The following is a 19,711-nucleotide window of genomic DNA, read 5'->3' on the forward strand; positions in this document are numbered from 1 at the left end:
AGATGTGGACGCTGCTTCTCACAATGGCCAGAACTGGTCCCAGGGCCTACCCAGCTGCAGGGTGGCCCAGACCCAGTCCTGCCCCAGGCCCGGAGATGGGGAGGATCCAAAGCAAGTGGGGCCTTTACCTCCAGTAAAGAGGGGCAACGGCAAGTTAGACGAGGTAAAGCCTTGTGACAGGTAGTGGGTGTGTAGGTGAGACCACACAGATGAGAGAGGAAGGCAGGGGGCCTGAGTGTCCTTGTGGGCTGGGGAGGAGAGGGGGAGGATGACCACCATGGAGACTGCGCTGGAGGGGCTGACGGGAGGAAAGAAGAGAGGGCTGCTGGGTGGGAGTGGGACACAAGCCTGCTCCGCCTGAGGGAGGCCACCTGCTGTCGGCTGTGAGTGACACGTGTTTCTCATCTAAGGCTCAACCACACACAGGCTGCTGTGAAGGCCGCCTTGGCAGACGACTTTGACACGCCTGGGGCGGTGGATGCCGTCTTGGATCTCATTCACCAGGCGAACAGACAGCTGAAGGTGGTCACTAAGGTAACTCCAGTGGCCACAAATAGAGTTTCTGTTTGGTTGGTTTTCCCTCATAAAGAAAAGATGCCACTTCCCAACTCTCTCAGGTAACCATCTCCCACAGCCGGTGGCTTCCAGGCCTCTCCTGACCTTCCCTAAGTTCCTGAAGCTGCTTCAGCCGAATGGGGCCTGCCCTGCTGGCCCTGCAGGAGGCACCGCCTCCCAGAGCCCCAAGCAGTAGGTGCGGCTTATGTGGGCACAGAGGTCCCAGCACACTGAGAGCCGGCATTGCATGCTGGCTAATGCAGGAGCACACAGCCTTCCTGTTTGCTCGGAGAAGCTGAGTTCACTGCTAAAACGTGAAATGAGAGAGGAAGCCCTATGTTGGGACTTTGACTCACTCTGTGCCCACCCGGCCTGTCCCTTTTCTGCGCCTTGGTGTCACTCCAGAGGCTCTACCCTCATGACCCAGTGACCTCCCGAAGACCCCATCTCCTGAGACCACCATCATGCTGGGGGCTAGGTTTCCATGTACGCATTTGGGCAGAACGCAAGCGTTCAGACCACAACATCCCCATATTCTAGGTGGGCGGGCTCAGGTGCAGGATTAAGTTACTGACCCGGGTTGTCTGGCTTGCAGAGTGGCAGCTCCAGCAGTTAGTCCAGGGCCCCCTGCCAGCTTGTCCGCATGGAGGCACAGCAGGCAGAAGTGACCTGTTACACCGTTGCCTTTAAAGAGCCTTCTCTGGGTCATCTGTCACAGGAGCCTGGCGGTCCCAGGAGCCCTGCTGTGTTCGGCTCCATCATCTCCTACGTTGAGCAATTTTTTGAGACGGTTGGAATTTCTCTGGCAGAACGACAGGTACACCCTTCTCTTTTCAGTCCTCAGTGGTGGGATATTTACAAGCCAATCCAATAAGAACCATTTTTCCCCTTTAATGGATACTTGTAAATGCCAATTTATGTGCTCAAAAACACAGTACATTCCTTAAAAAGTCAACACTCAGAGCTAATATCTTAACTGAAACTGCAACAATTCTGAGAAGCAACAGCACATTTTAGCTGGAGTGGTGTGTCATCAGTTCTGTACACACTCGTATTTATTTATTTATTTTTATTACGTTTTTGTTTAGAAAGAATCTCAAAGTGTACAGACAGCTGTACCGTAAGGACATTTTTCCTGAGCCACCTGAGTAAGCTGCCAGCCAAGCTGCCCTCAGTGTGTCTCCTACAAACAGGAGCTGTCCAGCCCCAGCCCCTTGGGCTCCCGATTCTCCCCATTTGCCCTTTGGGGGCAGAGTCTATTCAGGACTTGGGGTGCTTTCAGCTGTTGGTCTTGTCTGGTACTTTCTCTGCACCAAGCCAGGCATCGGCCGTGTCTCCGAGGGGCCTGGTTACTCTTAGAGAAAGGTGGTCAGAAGGCAGGGCCTAAGTGCTAGGCGTGCTCATTGTGCTTGGGCCTCAGCTGCTCCGGGCCCTTGGTGGGCAGAGAGGGAGATGAGTGTGGGCATACTGTGTGCACGATATCCAAGTTCATTTCTGTATCGCTCTACCTTGACTAAAACCCAGGGGTTACCACCACTTCAATTCTGGTTCCCAGCAAAGGGTTCATTCTACTTTCCTCACTTTCCATACAAAAGTGACAGTGAGAAGCCTGCTTTCCAGTACCCTCATCGTATTTCCTTAGGTATTCTTCTCCCAGTATAGAGTCAGCCTCCCACTGTGGGATGCCCCCCTCACTCACTGGAGCTGACTCCCATCCCTGCCTGGACACCCTTTGCACCCGAGGCTGTCCCCTCAGAAGGCTGCCCTCTGCATGGACACTCCACAGGGCTCTGCGGCCCTCCACCTCTCCACAGAGCCGATCTTGCTCTGCTTCACATAATGGCTTTAGGACTGTTGAGGATGGGGAAAGTTAAAGGCTAAAAGAGCCATTTTAGACAACACTGCATGTGAACAGGTGGTTAACAGGGAATGGTCGGACTGCAGGTGGGAGTGACCATCACCGGCACTGGAATCACCCCTCCTCCCAGGTTCCTTTACAGCTCCGCCAGGTTCTGCTGCTGCCGTTGGGCGGGGGCATGGGACAGCTGCTCACTGCTAGCAGAATCTCACTGGTTATACTACTCTGCCTGGTGCAGTTTGTTTCAGGGGACAGCGGCTCAGCCACGCTGCACAGCGTGGTGGAGGAGTTGGTCCGATTCCGGCTCAAGGTCCGGCAGTTCGCCCTGGCTACGGGAGAGGCTACCAAGGAAGCCCGGCGGCAGCAGCTCCTAGAGAGGCAGCCCCTGCTGGAGGCATGTGACACCCTACGCCAGGACCTTGCCGCCCACGGCATCAGTATTAAGGTGAGCCACTGCCACCGAGGCCCAGTGACAATGGGGACGACCACCCTGAGATGCTGGCATCACGCAAACATGGGGGAGGGTCCAAGCTCAGACATCCCGTGTACTGATGCTGCTTGTGAGCACAGATACTCATCCTGTGACGAAAAGGAAGGGGATGGGGCCAGAGCCAAGAGGACACTGAGGTGGAGGGACCTGGGAGAGGGTCAGAGTCAGAAACTGGAGGGAGACTGCGGCCCCGGGACATGTGTACTCAAGCACCCAGGACCTTTTTCCTCCCCCACCCCCAGGACAGAAGCAGCACATCCACATGGGAACTGCTGGGTCAGAGGTCAGAAGAGCACAAACCTGGGAGCTGAGGATGCGTGAAGCGGGAACCACAGGCTCACAATGCGGCTCTGTGCTTGCTTAAGTCCCTATAGAAGCTTTACATTAAAGTTTTCCATTGTGACTATTTAGTCAACATTAAAATAAGTCAAACTGATATCATTCCATTGGTGTGTTAGTAACTATGTGTAAAAATGGATTTCTTTATAGTACCAACAGCCACAGACTCAAGTGCAGTTTAGTTAAATCAGCCAACATTATCATCTGTGATATAACCCAACCAGCCTGTGTCCCTGAGCCAGAGCCCAGGAATGTAAGTCGTAAATGGGGGTCCCAGAAGACGCCATAGGAAGGTAGGTGGGACCTGTGAGTGGGGCCAACAGGGCAACAGCTTCCAGGACAGCCCTTATCCCAAGAGGATCTTGTGGGGATTTGGCCATGCTGCCTGCTCCGAAGCAGGAGGAAACAGCCTGTACCTCAAGTGCTGGGCAGTGATGAACCGGGGAATTGTCACTTTGAAGGAGTGGGACAGCAGGAGTGCGAGCAGGACATAGAGGTGTGACAGAGGAGACCAACGCCAGGAATTCAAGCACACGGCAGACTACCTGGGACTGAGCTTACTGGCCTGATCTCAGTCCCCTCACCTTTCTGCACAGGTGGGGAGCTATAGCTGTTTGGTTAACCATAGGAAAGAGGGTGATCCTCTTGCCAATTCCCCCAACTTTCAGGTCCTGGGTGGGTGCAGCCTCAGGCAGCAGGTAAGCACACGCTAGGCAGAGCTGTGGATAGCTTGGTGTGGCTCTGTAGCCATGTTTACTTTGTCATTGACATTCATGACCCTCAAAGGCATTTCTCTTGTATAGATAAGGAAACCTGTTTGGAAGCTGACACGCTAAAAGTGACTCAAGTAGTGCATAGTGCATGACAGAGTGCAGACCCAGGTGGCAGGCAGGCCCTTTACAGAGAGACATCCAAACAGGTCGAATCAGTACTGGGGAAGCAGACTGTCCCCTGTTGGCCGGATGCCTAACTTGCCCACCAGCAGTTCGGTGCTGCTTTCCTGGTCTCAGGGAAGCTGCCAGTAAGTGTCCTTAGCTGGGCTTGTGAGGATGCTCGGGTTGACGGAAGAACAAGGAAGCAATTACTAACTTCATTTAAAAGTATCAGTCCCTGGCTACTTGGGTATATCCTATCTCCCTTTTAAGCAGATATTTTGTACTTAGAGCAAAAACTTAAGTAACAAATACACAGGAATAGTTCCTATGACTGCTAAATTTCATTTATATGTAAAGAAATGGTGACATTTCAGGCTTATGCTTCAAATTATTTACTTTAGTAATATTGGTAAAGCACTGGTGAAAAACACATTAGATAGATAAGCTTATATATGTTTATGTCCCTAATACCTAACAATGTCCTCAACTTAGGAAGCTGAAAGATGGGTTTTGGCTACTTAAGAAAAAAATAAGTAAAACTCTACATTGAAATAAACCAGGTCTCCCTTTTAATAATTAAAAGTTCATGGCTGGTTTAAAGAAAGTAAGATCTGTTTGGGGTGACATATCTGAACCACAGAGCTTCACCCATGTGTAATCATCAGGGCAGACAGACTTTTAAAGGAACCAGCATCACTAAACAGTAAGAGAACACTCAAATGCATGTGTTAGGAACCAAAACCCCCACGGAGAAATGGCGACAGAAACAAGTCTCTCAGGCCACTAAGAAAACAACTCACACAACCAAACAAAAGTGAACCAGAGGCTAGCAAGACAACAAAACATCTCATTTACAACGATTTCAGATATATCAACTTCTTTAATGGAATCTAAATCTTCCTGAGGACATACCCACCCATTTCCCCCATTTTCAACCCAGAAAGCCTACTGTTATGCTCTGTTCAGTCCCCCCAGAGCCCCATCATCCTGAAGCCATCCTCCCAAGAGAACACACCAGTGGCCACATCAGGAACATGGCACCCCACCCACTCATGCACACTCTGCTAGGCCCCACCAGCCACCACACATACTTGTATGCACAGGCATGAAAAAGTGCAAGTGTAAGATACAAGGTATTCCAGAGGTCCCACCAGGGCATTCAAGTATCAGTGTCCCATTAAGTTTCCTTCCTGGATATTCCCATGGTGCCTCCAAAAAAATTTCCAAGGTCAAACTGATTACTGATTATTCTGAATACTTTAACCAATTAACCCAAACAGCCAGTACTTAGTATTTCTGCCCAGACCTTTTCAACATAATCACAGTTTGAAAACTAAAAATTAGCTAAAGTAAATGCCACATCCTTTGGTGGATCTCAATTTAAAAAAAACAAACCTCATTATTCTCAAAGCTATTTGGAAACGAATGGCTGGATCCCTTTGAGAGAACTACCTAATAAGGGGAACTTCTTGCACAAATGCCTACAAATTCAGTTGAATGGTTAAAGACTTTCTCATTTTCAAATGATTCTCCATGTTTTTGTTATTGCTGGGAGTACTTTGTTTAGTGTCATGTCTCAAATTGCATATTAATTTAGCCAAAAATTACTTATTCCCAATTCTTACATTGTCTACATCCACCCATGTAGCCTAGACTCCAAGCCTCCTAAGCAGCCTGTGCTGCTCTGGTACCCAGAAGATTCAGACATACTGGACGTGCGTGGCCTTTCCCATTACAAATGCTATTTCTCCCACCATGGTGCTCACTTTCTTCTCGTTTGCATCGGCTCAGGTTTCAAAGAGTCTGCTGAATGCAGGTCTGATTTCTGCGATCATGTCCGAGGTAGTGGTGGAGCGGCCATACTTCTGGAAGGCTTGGTGGTTGCACTGCCTTGTGAGGGAGCACGCACCAAAGGCAGCCACGAGGAGGGGGCTGAAACTGCAGGGCAGACACATTAGCAAGGCGCTGTGGGAGGTGCAAGTCCTCCCTCCATGGCTTTGTCAGACATTAGGGACCTGAAGCCACCCACCAAGGCACCGATTTCCTTCCCATTTCCACTCTGAGACCCCAAATTGGCAATTTCTCGTCTGATATGCCACTGAGGCATAAGGCAGCTATACTACAGTTAAAATAACCATTAATCCTCTGATACTGATATTCCCTGACAAAAGCCATATCAAAAATACCTATCCAACTGGAGGAAGGTTAGAACAAAGCATTTTCCCTGGTGAAAACCAGACCAGGACTTGTTGATTAGCATCTAGAAGTAGGAAATATTCCAAATCTGAGAATGCAGGTTCTTCCTAACATTGTTAGACTTCCGCTGTCGCTCCTTCCCCTGTGCACACATGGACCCGTTTGGGGACTGCTCCCTGCCTGCCAGGTGTGCTGCAACCACACAGGCCCGACACTGCTTTTCCAGGTGTCAGGCAGGGCCCTCCAGACCCAGGACGTCCCATCCTGGCATGTGTGGCCATCTATCATCATGAAGGGTGCAGAGAAGAGAAACTGAGGCTCACAGAGGGGTAGGAACTGCCAGAGTTCACTCATAAGTTAAGAACAGAAGTAGGTCAAAGCCCAGATCCTAGAATGCTGCTGCCTCTTAAAGAAAACTCGTCTCCCAAGACAGCATCAAGGTAAGCTCTACCTTCACCTGCATATTTTTTATTTTGTTTTATAGTAGGTATGCAACGAACCTTCTAGAACAGTGTCCTCCAACTTGGCTGCACATTAGAATTATCAGGAAAGGGGCCCAGATTTAAGTAAAAACTCCCCAGGTGAAAATTTGAGGATCAACCCCTGCCTTGACAGTAACACCAGTATTTCATTTGGAACATTCCAGGTAGCTATTTATGAAACATATGAGCTACTAAAATAGCTTACATAGTTCAAAAATTTCAAAGTGGGAGAGATGAAGATGTGGCATACCCATTTGTTTTCTCAGGTCCGGCGTGGAGTGCCCACTGCACTAGAACACCCAGGAATCCCGACAGGAGGTCACCCTGCCCACCACATCTGCGGTTACTGCCCTGTAGGTTGCACTCGAGAACTGCAGAGCAAAAGTGAGATGGGTGTTAAAGTGAGTGGCTTGTCTCTGCTCACGGTGTGTTCCAGGTCATCTACCCTAACCCTAACCCTGATTGCTCTTAACAAGAAAGCCTGTATTTTACAGGAGAGGAAACTGAGGCAGGCAGGGGTCTGGCTGCCCCAGAACCACCTGTTTAGTATCGTGGTGAGTGGACACATGACTCAACCACTGAGGGATCTGCTGATAGAGATCAGAGAAGAACATGCACAACACGTGTGGGCCCTCAGTCCTGCAGGACACCTCACACTCCAGAGAATCCACTTTAAATAACATGCACACAAAGCTGGCGCCTCCTGCATGGGCTAGTCCTCATGACTTCATTTCTGTTGTGTAATAAGAAATTTCTATTTCTTTGGAAAATACCTTGGAAACAGGTTATTATATGTTCTGAATGTGTGAGAGCACCATCCAGCAATAAAAGAACACAAAGGTTTCAGGATCCCTCAGAGAACACTCACTCTGTCTCCTGCCCAGCATGTGAGAGAGACAAAGTGAGACATAGGTGAGTAAGGATGCCTTCTGTTCTCTGTTGGCCCTGATTTCTGTGATCTAGTCAGCAACTCTATACTTAGGCGACTGTTCTTTGTATTAAATTCTGTTAAAATAACTGGTGAATTTTTTGCCTGTGGATCAGATTTTTATGTTTTCAGGGAGCTAGAGATGTTATACAGTCTCTGGTTATGAACATCATTGTGTAGATATGAGCAAGTGTGACAGCCCATCTTGCTCTCACTAAACGGTCCACAAACTCCTATGGAAAGAATGTGACCGGAAGATTTGTCACATTCATCACCTGGAGATTTCCACTAGTGTCAGCTCCTGGGGTTTCTTCACTTTCCTGTCATTTTTATAAAATAGGACAAATGCAGTAAAATATTCAAGTAACTTCATGTATGTTGCAGGCAAGACAGAGGTGGCAGGGTGTGAACTCTGGAGCACCACCTGCTGTTACAGCCACCTTCCCACTGGGCTGCTGCTTATCAATCATTAACAGAACTTTAGCCACTGATCCTGGTATTACTTCCCTTTGCAAAATAGTGAAAAATGAAAATGGACTTTGAAGAAGTTGTGGTTAACAAGCTCATCAGGAAGTCCCTCTGTCTGTGGAACATGTGATGCATATGATGTGTGAGCACGTAAGATAGGAGGGACCACATGTGATGTGCGAACATGTGTGAACAAGGTTTTCCTAGGGCTGTACCCACATGGCCACACTTGGTGAAGCGCGAGGCCACTCACCCTGTTCGCCATCGGAGATCACGTCCTGCTCCCCTTTCTGGACCACAGTCACATTCCCCAGGGCCTGGCTGAGTCTCAGCACAGCTCCACGGCGATCACTGCTATCCACGGGGTCTCTCAGCTATAATGCAGGACACCACAGGCAGAGCTGTCATCAGACATTTGACAGGAGCCCACAAATGTGGATACAGTGAACATCATCCTGATCCTCAGACTCTCACATCTAAGGGAATCCCCCGGCACAAGACGGCCCTCCATACAAAGACACACGTTCCATCCACCAGCTGGAGAGGCCTCAGTGGATGCAGCACAGAGGCTCGAGATAGAAATATTGCACTGGTGGCTGTCCCATATCTTGTCAGATCAAAGGTAAAGAACACTGCTCCTGGCTGGGATTTTAAAGGTCTGCAGAAGGGATTCAACATCAAATGATAATGCACTAATATTTATGAAGCACTTGATATGTAAGGACTCGTGAATTTAATGTATTATTTCATTTCATCCTCACATACAGTATGAGGCAGAGGCTCTCATTATCCACATTCCACAGGTGAGGTAATACAGGATAGGGATGGAGTTATCTGCCCAGAGTACAAAGCAGGAGGGGCGACTGACTGCCCAGAGCACACCACCCTGCCTTTCATCGCATCAAAGATGCACTGATTGGAAGATGTCCCATCATTACACCCACCACCAGGAAAAAACCACAACACTGTTAGCACATGAGAAATGCATTGTAGAATGTGCACGCATCCACCCCACATCTGCAAGTCTGTCCCTGCAGACCCACCTGAGGGGCCCAATGGGTGCAGAACCACAGAGCGTGTCCCTTGCCCCTCCTCAGGATGAGGAGGGCTTGCACTCTGTCTTTCCAGTGGTCAACAAACTCACCACAGCTTCAGACAGCCTGATGAACTCCACGTGGTTGGGAGTGAGAACGGCCTTCTGGTAGCCTTGGATGAGGGTCGGCTGCTGAGCTATCAGCCACAGCCCGTCCTGCACAGAACAAGGACTCCCATTTACTGCATGGCCTTGGGCACCCGGCTATGAGGGGACAGGAGAGGAGAGGCCACACTCACTGCATCAATGACGACAGGGATGGCTCTGGCCTTTGATGCTTCTAAAATGCCCTGTGAGAAAAGAGAGCTATGCTGAGCAACCAAGGCCATTATCTCTCCGAGGAATTAAAAGAAAACCAAGCAGTTCCTTGATGAATTTCAACATTAACTTATCAACAAATAGAAAGGAAATAATAAGGTAATTGCCTAAATAAACAGAAAAGACTCCAATGAACTGACAGAGCATAGGCAACTCTCAAAACATCAGCCCACGGGCAACATCATACGCAGTGCTGGGTCCCCGGCTAGCCCATGAAGGCCAACTCCAAGCTAGTGTCTCCAGATCTCTAATAGCTATTAATCCTCAGGAGTCAGAAATGAGAAATCTGAAGTCTTGGGAATTCCCCAAATTACCAGCTTTTCATATTCATGTGCTTTATGTATTTTTCACATAGCTTTTATGTATTTTTCACGTCATGTGTTTTACAATAATGAGTAATCATAATAAAAAGAAAATAATTTCTCTCTGAAAAGGTTATACTCAAAGTTCCAGAGGTTTTTTGCTAAAAAAATTAGAACATTTAAAAAATACAGAGTGTGGCAAAAGCAGATTTACAGTTGTGAGTACGCAAAGCAGTTTATTCTTGTATTATTATTAACTAGAGGCCCGGTGCATGAAATTCGTGCGGGGGGGGGGGGGGGTCCCTCAGCCCAGCCTGCACTCTCCAATCTGGGACCTCTCGGGGGATATCCAACTGCCTCTCACAATCCGGGACCGCTGGCTCCTAACTGCTCACCTGCCTGCCTGCCTGCCTGATCGCCCCTAACTACTCCCCTACTGGCCTGATTGCCCCTAACTGCTCCCCTGCTGGCCTGATCGCCTCTAACCACCTCTGCCTCGCCCCGCACCCGGGACCCAAGATTCCCTCCTCTGACTGGTTGTAGGCACCCAGGACCCGGGCCGGCCACAGCTGCAGGGGACTATGGGCGGGCGGCTTCGCCCAGGCTGCAGCCACAGGCATCTGGGACCGCGGGGTGGGTGGCTTGTCCCTCTCCCAGGCTGCAGGCACAGGTGCAGCCACTGGCACCCGGGACTGTGGGGTAGGCAGCTTGTCCCTCTCCTGGGCCGCAAACTGACTGGTCCCCATCCCTCTCTCCCCAGTGTTGAGTGTCTGAGCCGTTATGGCGTGATGGTGTGAAGGCGTGATGACCATTTGCATGTTAGTTCTTTATTACATAGGATTGTATTATCTTCTATATGAACAACTGTAAACCTACATTTGCTCCATCCTGTATATATGATCAGCATATGGTTGCTTATTATTATTAACCAGTAGAGGATTACCTATTGCATTAGCATGTAAAAATCTCTACCTTATACACCTGATAGAAAACATGAGAGAATAAAATAAAATATATGGTAAGCAGAAATAACTTAAAACATTGAAAGATAAATCCATATATGTTTAATTAAAAGTGATAGTCCTGAAAATGAAATGTGAAAGCCCACAAAGCACGAGCGGCCCTGCCCAACAGTCTCATCGGACTTTGCTAACACTGGTTAGAGTTGGGAGCGTTTTCAAAAGCCCCTTCAAAGAGGTATCAGGGTATGGGAGCCTCACAGAAGCCTATTTCCTTCTTTAACAATGAAAATACTCTTCTTGCCTTTAGTTTGGCTTGACTGTTAAAACTGATTTGGCTTTTGCTGATTCAGATTTCTGAATCTCTGGTGTCATGTTTGAATCTCTGTTCAGTGTTTGGCCACAACACTAAAATGTTCGCCTCTTTGTATTTTTCCTATTAAAGTTCTCAAAAAACAAAAACAAAAACAAATCCAAAAGCCACCGTAGACTAAAGTGAATATTCAAACATTGGGAAATGTACAGGGAAAATGTAACATCACGAACCACCCAGGTCTCCTGGCACAATTTAAGAGCACCACACAGAATCAGACATCAAAGTCGCCCATTTAAGGACTGACTTGCTTCCATCACTCAGATTTGTATGAAGGCACTGCATTTGCAACAATGGCTGATAATAGTTAGCATCAGTCAAAGCCACGAGTACACACTTATAACAAGGCCACAGTTCCAAGTGAGGCTGGCTGATGACATTACTATCACTCTCCAAAACCACAGCTTCACCCACCATCTAGTTAATAATTTAAAAGAAGAATGGCACAGGAATGAACAAGTCACACCCAGATCAAAAAAGACTGGAGGAAGGTTGAGAAGCAGTGTGACATCTCCAATAGGACACAGTTAAAATAAGACAAGGAGCACCCTGGCCGGTGTTTCTCAGTGATTAGAGTGCACCAAGGGATCACGGGTTCAATTCCTGGTAAAGGGCATATACCTGGGTTGCAGGTTCAATCCTGGCTCTGGAGGCGGAGGGGTGAGGGGTGAGGGAGGCAACCAATCGATGTCTGTCTCTCTCTCCCTCTCCCCTCCCCCCTCTCCCTTCCACTCTCTCTAAAAAGCAATGGAAAAAAATATCCTTGGGTGAGGATTAATAACAAAAAATAATAAAATAAAGCGGTCGAAAAAAAACCAAGATGGCGGCATAGGTTAATGCCGGAGATTGCTGCCGCGAACAACCAATTCAAGGGTACACCTAAAAGACGGAACAGACATCATCCAGAACCACAGGAAGGCTGGATGAGTGGAAATTCTACAACTAGGAGGAAAGAGAATATCATACCCAGACTCAGAGGAGGCGCAGTGCTGAAGTGAAATACTCAGGTGCGGAGTGCCCGCGGAGCAGGCTGGCCGCGGAGGGCGCGGTTGTTGTTTTTAATCGGGAGGGAGTTTCAGACTCTGAGCTCCAGATCCAGGCAAGTCTCTAGGGACCCAGACTCAAACGGGAGAAGCGGGACTGTCTGGCTTTGGTCGGAACTCGAAGGCAGCTTTCTCTCCGAGGTGTGCAGCGGTCGCTGGGACTCTGTGAGGCAGAGCACCTAGGGACGGAACTGAGAGCAGCCATAACTGCTCGCTCTGGCCCGCCCTTTAGATCCCCTGGGACCTGCCCCGCCCAAGCCCTGCGCAGAGCCATTTGCCGAATAGCCTCAGGCAAATGCTAGATTAGCACCGCCCTAGAGATCCAGCACAGAAGCTCTCCCACTGCAGACACAGTGGACTCTCATAGCCAGTTAGCCTGGAAGTCAAATCACCCCCACTATTGCCGACAACAATCAAGGCTTAACTACAACAAGACTGCGCACAAAGACCACTAGGGGGTGCACCAAGAAAAGATAAAAAAATGCGGAGACAAAGAAACAGGACGCAAATGTCAGAAATGGAAGATATAGAGCTCAAAACCACACTTTTAAGGTCTCTCAAGAACTGTCTAGAAGCTGCTGATAAACTTAGTAAGGCCCTCGAAAAGACTGGTGAGACTGCCGATAAATGTAGTGAGATCCTCAAGAAATCTAATGAGACCCTCGATATTGTGATAAAGAACCAACTAGAAATTAAGCATAGACTGACTGAAATAAAAAATATTGTACAGACACCCAACAGCAGACCAGAGGAGCGCAAGAATCAAGTCAAAGATTCGAAATGCGAAGAAGCAAAAAACACCCAACTAGAAAAGCAAAATGAAAAAAGAATCCGAAAATACGAAGATAGTGTAAGGAGCCTCTGGGACAGCTTCAAGCGTACCAACATCAGAATTATAGGGGTGCCAGAAGATGAGAGAGAGCAAGATATTGAAAACCTATTTGAAGAAATAATGACAGAAAACTTCCCCCACCTGGTGAAAGAAATAGACTTACAGGTCCAGGAAGCGCAGAGAACCCCAAACAAAAGGAATCCAAAGAGGACCACACCAAGACACATTATAATTAAAATGCCAAGAGCAAAAGACAAAGAGAAAATCCTAAAAGCAGCAAGAGAAAGAAACTCAGTTACCTACAAGGGAATACCCATACGACTGTCAGCTGATTTCTCAACAGAAACTTTGCAGGCCAGAAGGGAATGGCAAGAAATATTCAAGGTGATGAATACCAAGAACCTACAACCAAGATTACTTTATCCAGCAAAGCTATCATTCAGAACTGAAGGTCAGATAAAGAGCTTCACAGATAAGGAAAAGCTAAAGGAGTTCATCACCACCAAACCAGTATTATATGAAATGCTGAACGGTATCCTTTAAGAAGAGGAAGAAGAAAAAAAGGTAAAGATATAAATTATGAACAACAAACATGCATCTATCAACAAGTGAATCTAAGAATCAAGTGAACAAATAATCTGGTGATCATAATAGAATCAGGGACATAGAAAGGGAATGGACTGGCTATTCTTGGGGGGGAAAGGGGTATGGGAGATGCGGGAAGAGACTGGACAAAAATCGTGCGCCTATGGATGAGGACAGTGGGTGGGGAGTGAGGGCGGAGGGTGGGGCAGGAACTGGGAGGAGGGAAGTTATGGGGGGAAAAAAGAGGAACAAATGTAATAATCTGAACAATAAAGATTTAATTAAAAAAAAAAGAAACATGAAAAGAAAAAAAAAATATAAAGCAGTCAAGAAAATTCAAAGGTCTCAACCTCAACCGCCTTTAAACAACAACAAAAAAACAACAAGCAGCATTCTCATGTAAAAGACCAGGTGGAAGTGGGAAAGAATGACAACAGCACCCCAGAGCAGAGTCCTGGCAAGGACAGCCTGTTGGTGGAACAGAAGATTGCTAACAGCACTTTATTCAGCAACAGAACTTGCAGAATTTACCCTAAAGAAAATACCTAACAGAAATAGACAAGTGTGTGTGTGTGTACACACACACACACACACACACACACATACATATACATACACTGAGTGGCCAGATTATGACGACCACCTGACGTTTGTAGGCAAATTAGCTGTAATTTCCCGCTGAAGTTGCTAGAGGACCAGACCATTATAAATAGGGAAGCAGGTTTACCACGACAGAAGTGATTTTTTTCTGAAGATATGGGTAAACAATGCAATTTAACAGCCTTTGAACATGGGATATATCTGAATGGGAATGGCCAGACTATTATGACCACCCCATCAGTACTCCGTTGGGTACTTTTTGCCTTCAATACTACGGCGATTCTTCTTGGCATTGACTCCACGAGATGTTGAAAGGTGATGCGAGGAATCTGACACCATGCCTGATGAATAGCACTGTCTAGTTCTGTGAGATTTGATGGTTGTGGAACCAGCTGCCTGATGGCTCTTTTAACTTCGTCCCACAAATGCTCAATTGGATTGAGATCTGGTGATTGAGATTGGATTGATCTCAAGCAAGGTAAAGTCTCCCTCATGTTCTTGAAACCACTCTTGCACAATATGAGCACCGTGGCATGGCGCATTGTCTTGTTGGAAGAAGCCATCTCCATTGGGATACGCCATCAACATGATCCGAATCTGATCAGCAACAATACTTAGGTATGTTGTGCTATTCAGACGTTGTTCCACACGAATTAAAGGACCCAAATCATGCCAGGAAAACATGCCCCAAACCATAACACTGCCCCCACCAGCTTGAAGGGTTGTACTCATGCATGTGGGGTGCATGCTTTCATGCTGTTTCTGCCAAATTCTCACTCTGCCATCTGCATGATGCAACTGGAAACGTGATTCATTGGACCAAATGCCTTTTTCCAATGCTCCACTGTCCAATCCTTGTGTTCCTGTGCGAATTGGAGACATTTTATCTTGGTAACTGCAGACAGAAAAGGTGTTCCAACAGGCCTTCGGCTTCCATATCCCATACAATGCAGTGTACAGCTAATTTGCCTACAATCGACAGGTTGTCATAATAATTTGGCCACTCATAATAATATATATCCCACGTTCAAAGGCTGTTAAATCGCGTTGTTTACCCACATCTTCAGAAAAAAATCACTTCTACTGTTGTGGTAAACAACCTGCTTCCCTATTTATAATGGTCTGGCCCTCTAGCAACTTCATCGCGAAATTATAGCTAATTTGCCTACAAACGTCAGGTGGTCATAATAATCTGGCCACTGTGTGTGTGTGTGTGAGTGTGTGTGTGTGTGTGTGTGTATTCAAGACATTATGAATAGGAAAAGCTGTAAACAGCCTAAATGGACTAGCTAAATACATACTGTATATTATGATGTAGCTACTAAATTATTTAAAATAAAAAATATTACGATTAACATAATATATGGTCTGACATAATAAATATAAAAAATATAACATAAATATAAAATACATAATATAAAAAATAACTCACATGGAAATGCACAGGACCCAGAATAGCCAAAACAGGCTTAAAAAGAAAAACGTTTGAGTGCTCCATGCTTTGCCACTACAAAACACACAGCACAGCTGTAGTAATGAAGAGCGTGGTGCTGGCCCCAGTGCAGCCATATAGGCCGATGAAACAGAAACAAGAGCCCAGAAATAAACCCTTACATTTATGTCAACTGATTTTCAACAAGGATGCCCAGATAAGTCACTGGAGGAAAGAGGAGCCTTTTCAACAAATGGTGCTGCAACAACTGGATATCCCCTTGCAAAAGAAAAAAAGCTGGTCCCCTTCCTTAGACCATAAACAAAAATTAACTCAGAATGGACCACAGGCCTAACTATAAGAGCTAAAGCAATAAAGCTCTATAAGAAAATATGAAAGTAAATCTTGGGTCAGGTAAAAAACTTCTTAGGTAAGACACCAAAAGCATAAGTAACAAAAGAAAAGACAGATAAAGTGGACTTTATCAAAATTAAAAATTTGTGCTGCAGACAATGCCATCAAGGAAATGAAAACACAACCCACAGAATGAGAGAAAATATCTATAAATTCCGTCGCTGATAGGACCTACAGGAACCCTTATTTGCCTCTTTGCAAAGACAATCACCCAGTGAATAGGCACTGCCAGACCTCCTGTGACCTGTGCAGAGCACACTGACTCAGGACACCAAGTGCATCTCAGAGGTTTACGCAGGGGAATTCCCCAGGAGGGTCTCACCTTGGAGAAACCGAAGGCCCTAGCCCTTCTCAACCATGATTAACTTCTACTTCTCAGTAAGAGGTTAAGACTTTCAAATATCTGAATGGTGCGGCCTGACAAACTTGCACACCCCATGCTAATCCAGGTGGCTTAAGGCCAGGAGAATCCTAAATTAAATCCTCTACTTTGCACAATGTGTCATCTAGAGCTACTTTTAAATTTTATTTGACAGCCTCTCAGATTATTTACCCTGAATGTACAACTGCTGGCTCGTGCATCTCTCTCTCTAGGCAAGCTCTTTGTGACAGGAGTGAGTAGCTGCCCATCCCTCCCCCAGGCGTCTATTATCACAGCTTCAAATTTCAGAGTCCAGTGAAGCACAGGGCATTCTGTTCAGAACTACTCAATAGCCCAGCACCCCACAGACTTCCAGTTCTAGGCAGCTGGATCCTTTTCTTTGTTTGGAGCATTTTCATTAAATGAACAACTTTTAAATGCAAAGTAGTATGAGACATAGAAGAGAAATATAAGCAGGCACCCCAAGACCCATTCTCAGGCATAACTCAGGATACGTAGGTTTTTTCCAGCTTTACTTAAGTGTAGTTGACAAAAATTTGTATAAATTCAAGGTGTACACCTGATGTTTTGATACATTATGACATAATCACCACAATCAAGCTAATTAAGCTAACACTTAAGATCTCCCTGTCTCTTGGCAAATTTCAATATACAATATAGCACTGTTGACTCTAGTCACCACATTCTACATCAGAACTTACTCATCTTGCCTAACTGAAAATTTGGACACTCTGACCAACACCTCTCAGTCCCTGGCTGTCACCCTTCTACTCTCTGCCTCTATGAGTTCAACTATTTTGACTCCATACAGAAATGAGATCATGCAGTATGTCTTTCTGCAGCTGGCTTATTTCACTCAGCATAATGTACTCTAGAGGATACACACGTTTTAATCAACCCCTTTGAAAGAGGCAATAATAAATGTATCTACTTTCAATTATAAGTCAAAAACAAATTTATTGCTCAAATCCAATCACCTGTCACTTGTCATAGCTCCATTTCTTCTAAGTGATTTTCTCAGGTTTGAGGAAAGTACAATTTCAAACCCCAACTTTTACCTCAAAGGCTGGAACTGGAAGATCTGTCATGGAAGATATCAGGTTCTCACTAAATTCTAGCAAAGCAAACACACGTCCTTTTAAAAATGTTCTTTACTAATCAGACTGCTAAGAGTGTACAACCAACACACAGCTACCTACACCTTCCTTTAACTCTGTTGTTGAATTTAATTCAATAGGCAAAAGCTGAGCTGAAAAGAGCCCTCTCAGTTAATGACGATGAGGATGCTAAATCATGTTTCGTATGACTTCGAATCCTTTAATGGGCATAAGGACAAGCACCATCTGAGGGTACCAGGCACATTCTCTGATTTGGAGCTCACTCCCAACCTCCTGAGGCTACAGTACCACCTCACATAGGGTACACTGCACGGCCTTCTCTGGGGCTGGTGCTGGGCAGTCCCCAACATGTGTCCACCCGAGAGCAAAGCCCTGGAAGTGTCAAAGGCTGCCGAGCAGCAAGAACACACAGAACATGGGACTGGCATGCTCGTTACCCATTCCCCGGTTCTGGATGGTATATATTTTAACTTTTTTTTAAATATATATTTTATTGATTTTTTTACAGAGAGGAAGGGAGAGGGATGGAGAGTTAGAAACACCGATGAGACAGAAACATCGATCAGCTGCCTCCTCCACACCCCCTTACTGGGGATGTGCCCGCAACCAAGGTACATGCCCTTGACCGGAATCGAACCTGGGACCGTTTAGTCCGCAGGCCGGCGCTCTATCCACTGAGCCAAACCGGTTAGGGCTATTTTAACTTTTTTAGGATAAAAAATTTTCATCTTTTTAGAGTAAGGCAGACACAAAGTAAAATTTTCTGTAATAAAGAACAGCATAAATGAAAAAGTAAATGAACATATATGTATGTGTGTGTAACTAGGGTCTTGTGCCCACTTTGCAACACCAAGAGCCTGAAGCACTTCATAAAATGTGGCTCTCAGTAACTCCTGGGGCACATCACCCCTTGAGAGGGAAAGCACAAGGCCTAGGAGGCTGACTGATCAAGCTGCCAGGGGCCCAGTCGGACAGGAATCGTGCTGGAAGATGAACCCGAGCCTGACCCCAAACCCTGCCCACTGCTAACACGGCTCAGTCTGGATGCTGGGATTTCCCAACACCTCAAGTGTAAACCACATAAACACCCATGAAGCAAAACATCTGAACGATTCCACAGTGATTTCCACCTGCTACAGTATGAAAAAGCCAGTGCCCCAAGAATAAAAAGTTTCCTTCAGTCTGGTTTTTATTTTTAAGTTCATTACCATCTTTATGCCTAGTTCCTCCTCTATCTTTCAAACCAAATTTTATCCTTCTTAATCTATGACAAGGCACACAGACCACTAACCAACAGAAATTGAAGAAAAATGTTTCTGTCCTGACTTCCTGGGCTCTAAGCATCCACTCTATCAGCGGAAGTTTGTTTCGTAATTCTATACTTACCTTGACGTTTTCGAGAAGAGCTTCTTCTCTGCCTAAGCCAGGTCCTACAACCAAGGCATGCAGTCGGGGCAACCACTTTTCTACTTCATGAACGGCATCGGGACTGTCACTAAATAAGGAAAAGAAGGGCAGAACATTTTACTTACGATTTCATCTATTTGTTTAGTATGAAACTACAGATTTTTCCAGATTTTCCCAGTCCCCACCCCAATGTCCTTTTCCTGTTCTAGGACTCCACCCTGCACTTAGCCAGCAAATCTCCTAATCGTCTCCATAGAAACTGGTTCATCTTTTAACACCCCAACATAGATGTCTAGCTTTCAATATTTAAATGCCTTTCAGGGAAAATAAGTGAATAAGTCAGACAGAGAAAGACAAATATATTTATATGTAAGATTTAAAATTTAAAAAAACAAGCTCATAAATACAAAGAACATATTTGTGGTTACCAGAAGAAGGGAAAGTGGAGGGTGAGGATAGGCGCAATGGGTATAGGAGATATAAATTTATTTAAAAAACAAACAAACAAAAAAAGGAATGGAGTATGGATATATGCTATGATGAAACTCAAAAACATGCTAAGTGAAAAAAGGCAGACACAAAAGACCACATATTGCATGATTTCATTCATATGAAATGTTCAGAAAAGGCAAATCTATAGGGACAGAAAGATAAAGTTACCT

The 19,711-nt window shown here is 46.0% G+C and overlaps 2 protein-coding genes across 15 annotated transcripts in view; one reads left to right on the forward strand and one right to left on the reverse strand.

The window, feature by feature from the left end:
- The window catches only part of CARS2 (cysteinyl-tRNA synthetase 2, mitochondrial), a 39,215-nt gene extending 35,868 nt beyond the window's left edge, over positions 1-3,347 (forward strand). For 7 of the 8 annotated variants that reach the window (XM_036300407.1, XM_036300409.1, XM_036300403.1 and 4 more), the window contains 4 exons: positions 411-534; positions 1,274-1,372; positions 2,652-2,858; positions 3,146-3,347. In XM_036300407.1, the coding sequence (XP_036156300.1) occupies positions 411-534; positions 1,274-1,372; positions 2,652-2,858; positions 3,146-3,214 (499 nt within the window). In that variant the 3' untranslated portion in view covers positions 3,215-3,347. Of the gene's footprint in view, positions 1-410; positions 535-1,247; positions 1,373-2,651; positions 2,859-3,145 lie in introns of all 8 variants that reach the window. The other variant, XR_004966205.1, reaches the window with a different exon arrangement.
- The window catches only part of NAXD (NAD(P)HX dehydratase), a 52,190-nt gene that overhangs the window by 20,779 nt on the left and 11,700 nt on the right, over positions 1-19,711 (reverse strand). For 3 of the 7 annotated variants that reach the window (XM_036300414.1, XM_036300415.1, XM_036300411.1), the window contains 6 exons: positions 19,029-19,137; positions 9,524-9,574; positions 9,336-9,440; positions 8,445-8,565; positions 7,046-7,166; positions 4,978-6,055 (listed from right to left, as the gene is read on the reverse strand). In XM_036300414.1, the coding sequence (XP_036156307.1) occupies positions 5,905-6,055; positions 7,046-7,166; positions 8,445-8,565; positions 9,336-9,440; positions 9,524-9,574; positions 19,029-19,137 (658 nt within the window). In that variant the 3' untranslated portion in view covers positions 4,978-5,904. Of the gene's footprint in view, positions 1-1,130; positions 1,321-4,977; positions 6,056-7,045; positions 7,167-8,444; positions 8,566-9,335; positions 9,489-9,523; positions 9,575-19,028; positions 19,138-19,711 lie in introns of those variants that run through there. The other 4 variants (XR_004966206.1, XM_036300412.1, XM_036300413.1 and 1 more) reach the window with 4 other exon arrangements.

This window comes from Myotis myotis, unplaced genomic scaffold, assembly GCF_014108235.1.
Source record: "Myotis myotis isolate mMyoMyo1 unplaced genomic scaffold, mMyoMyo1.p scaffold_m19_p_3, whole genome shotgun sequence".
NCBI lineage: Eukaryota > Metazoa > Chordata > Mammalia > Chiroptera > Vespertilionidae > Myotis > Myotis myotis.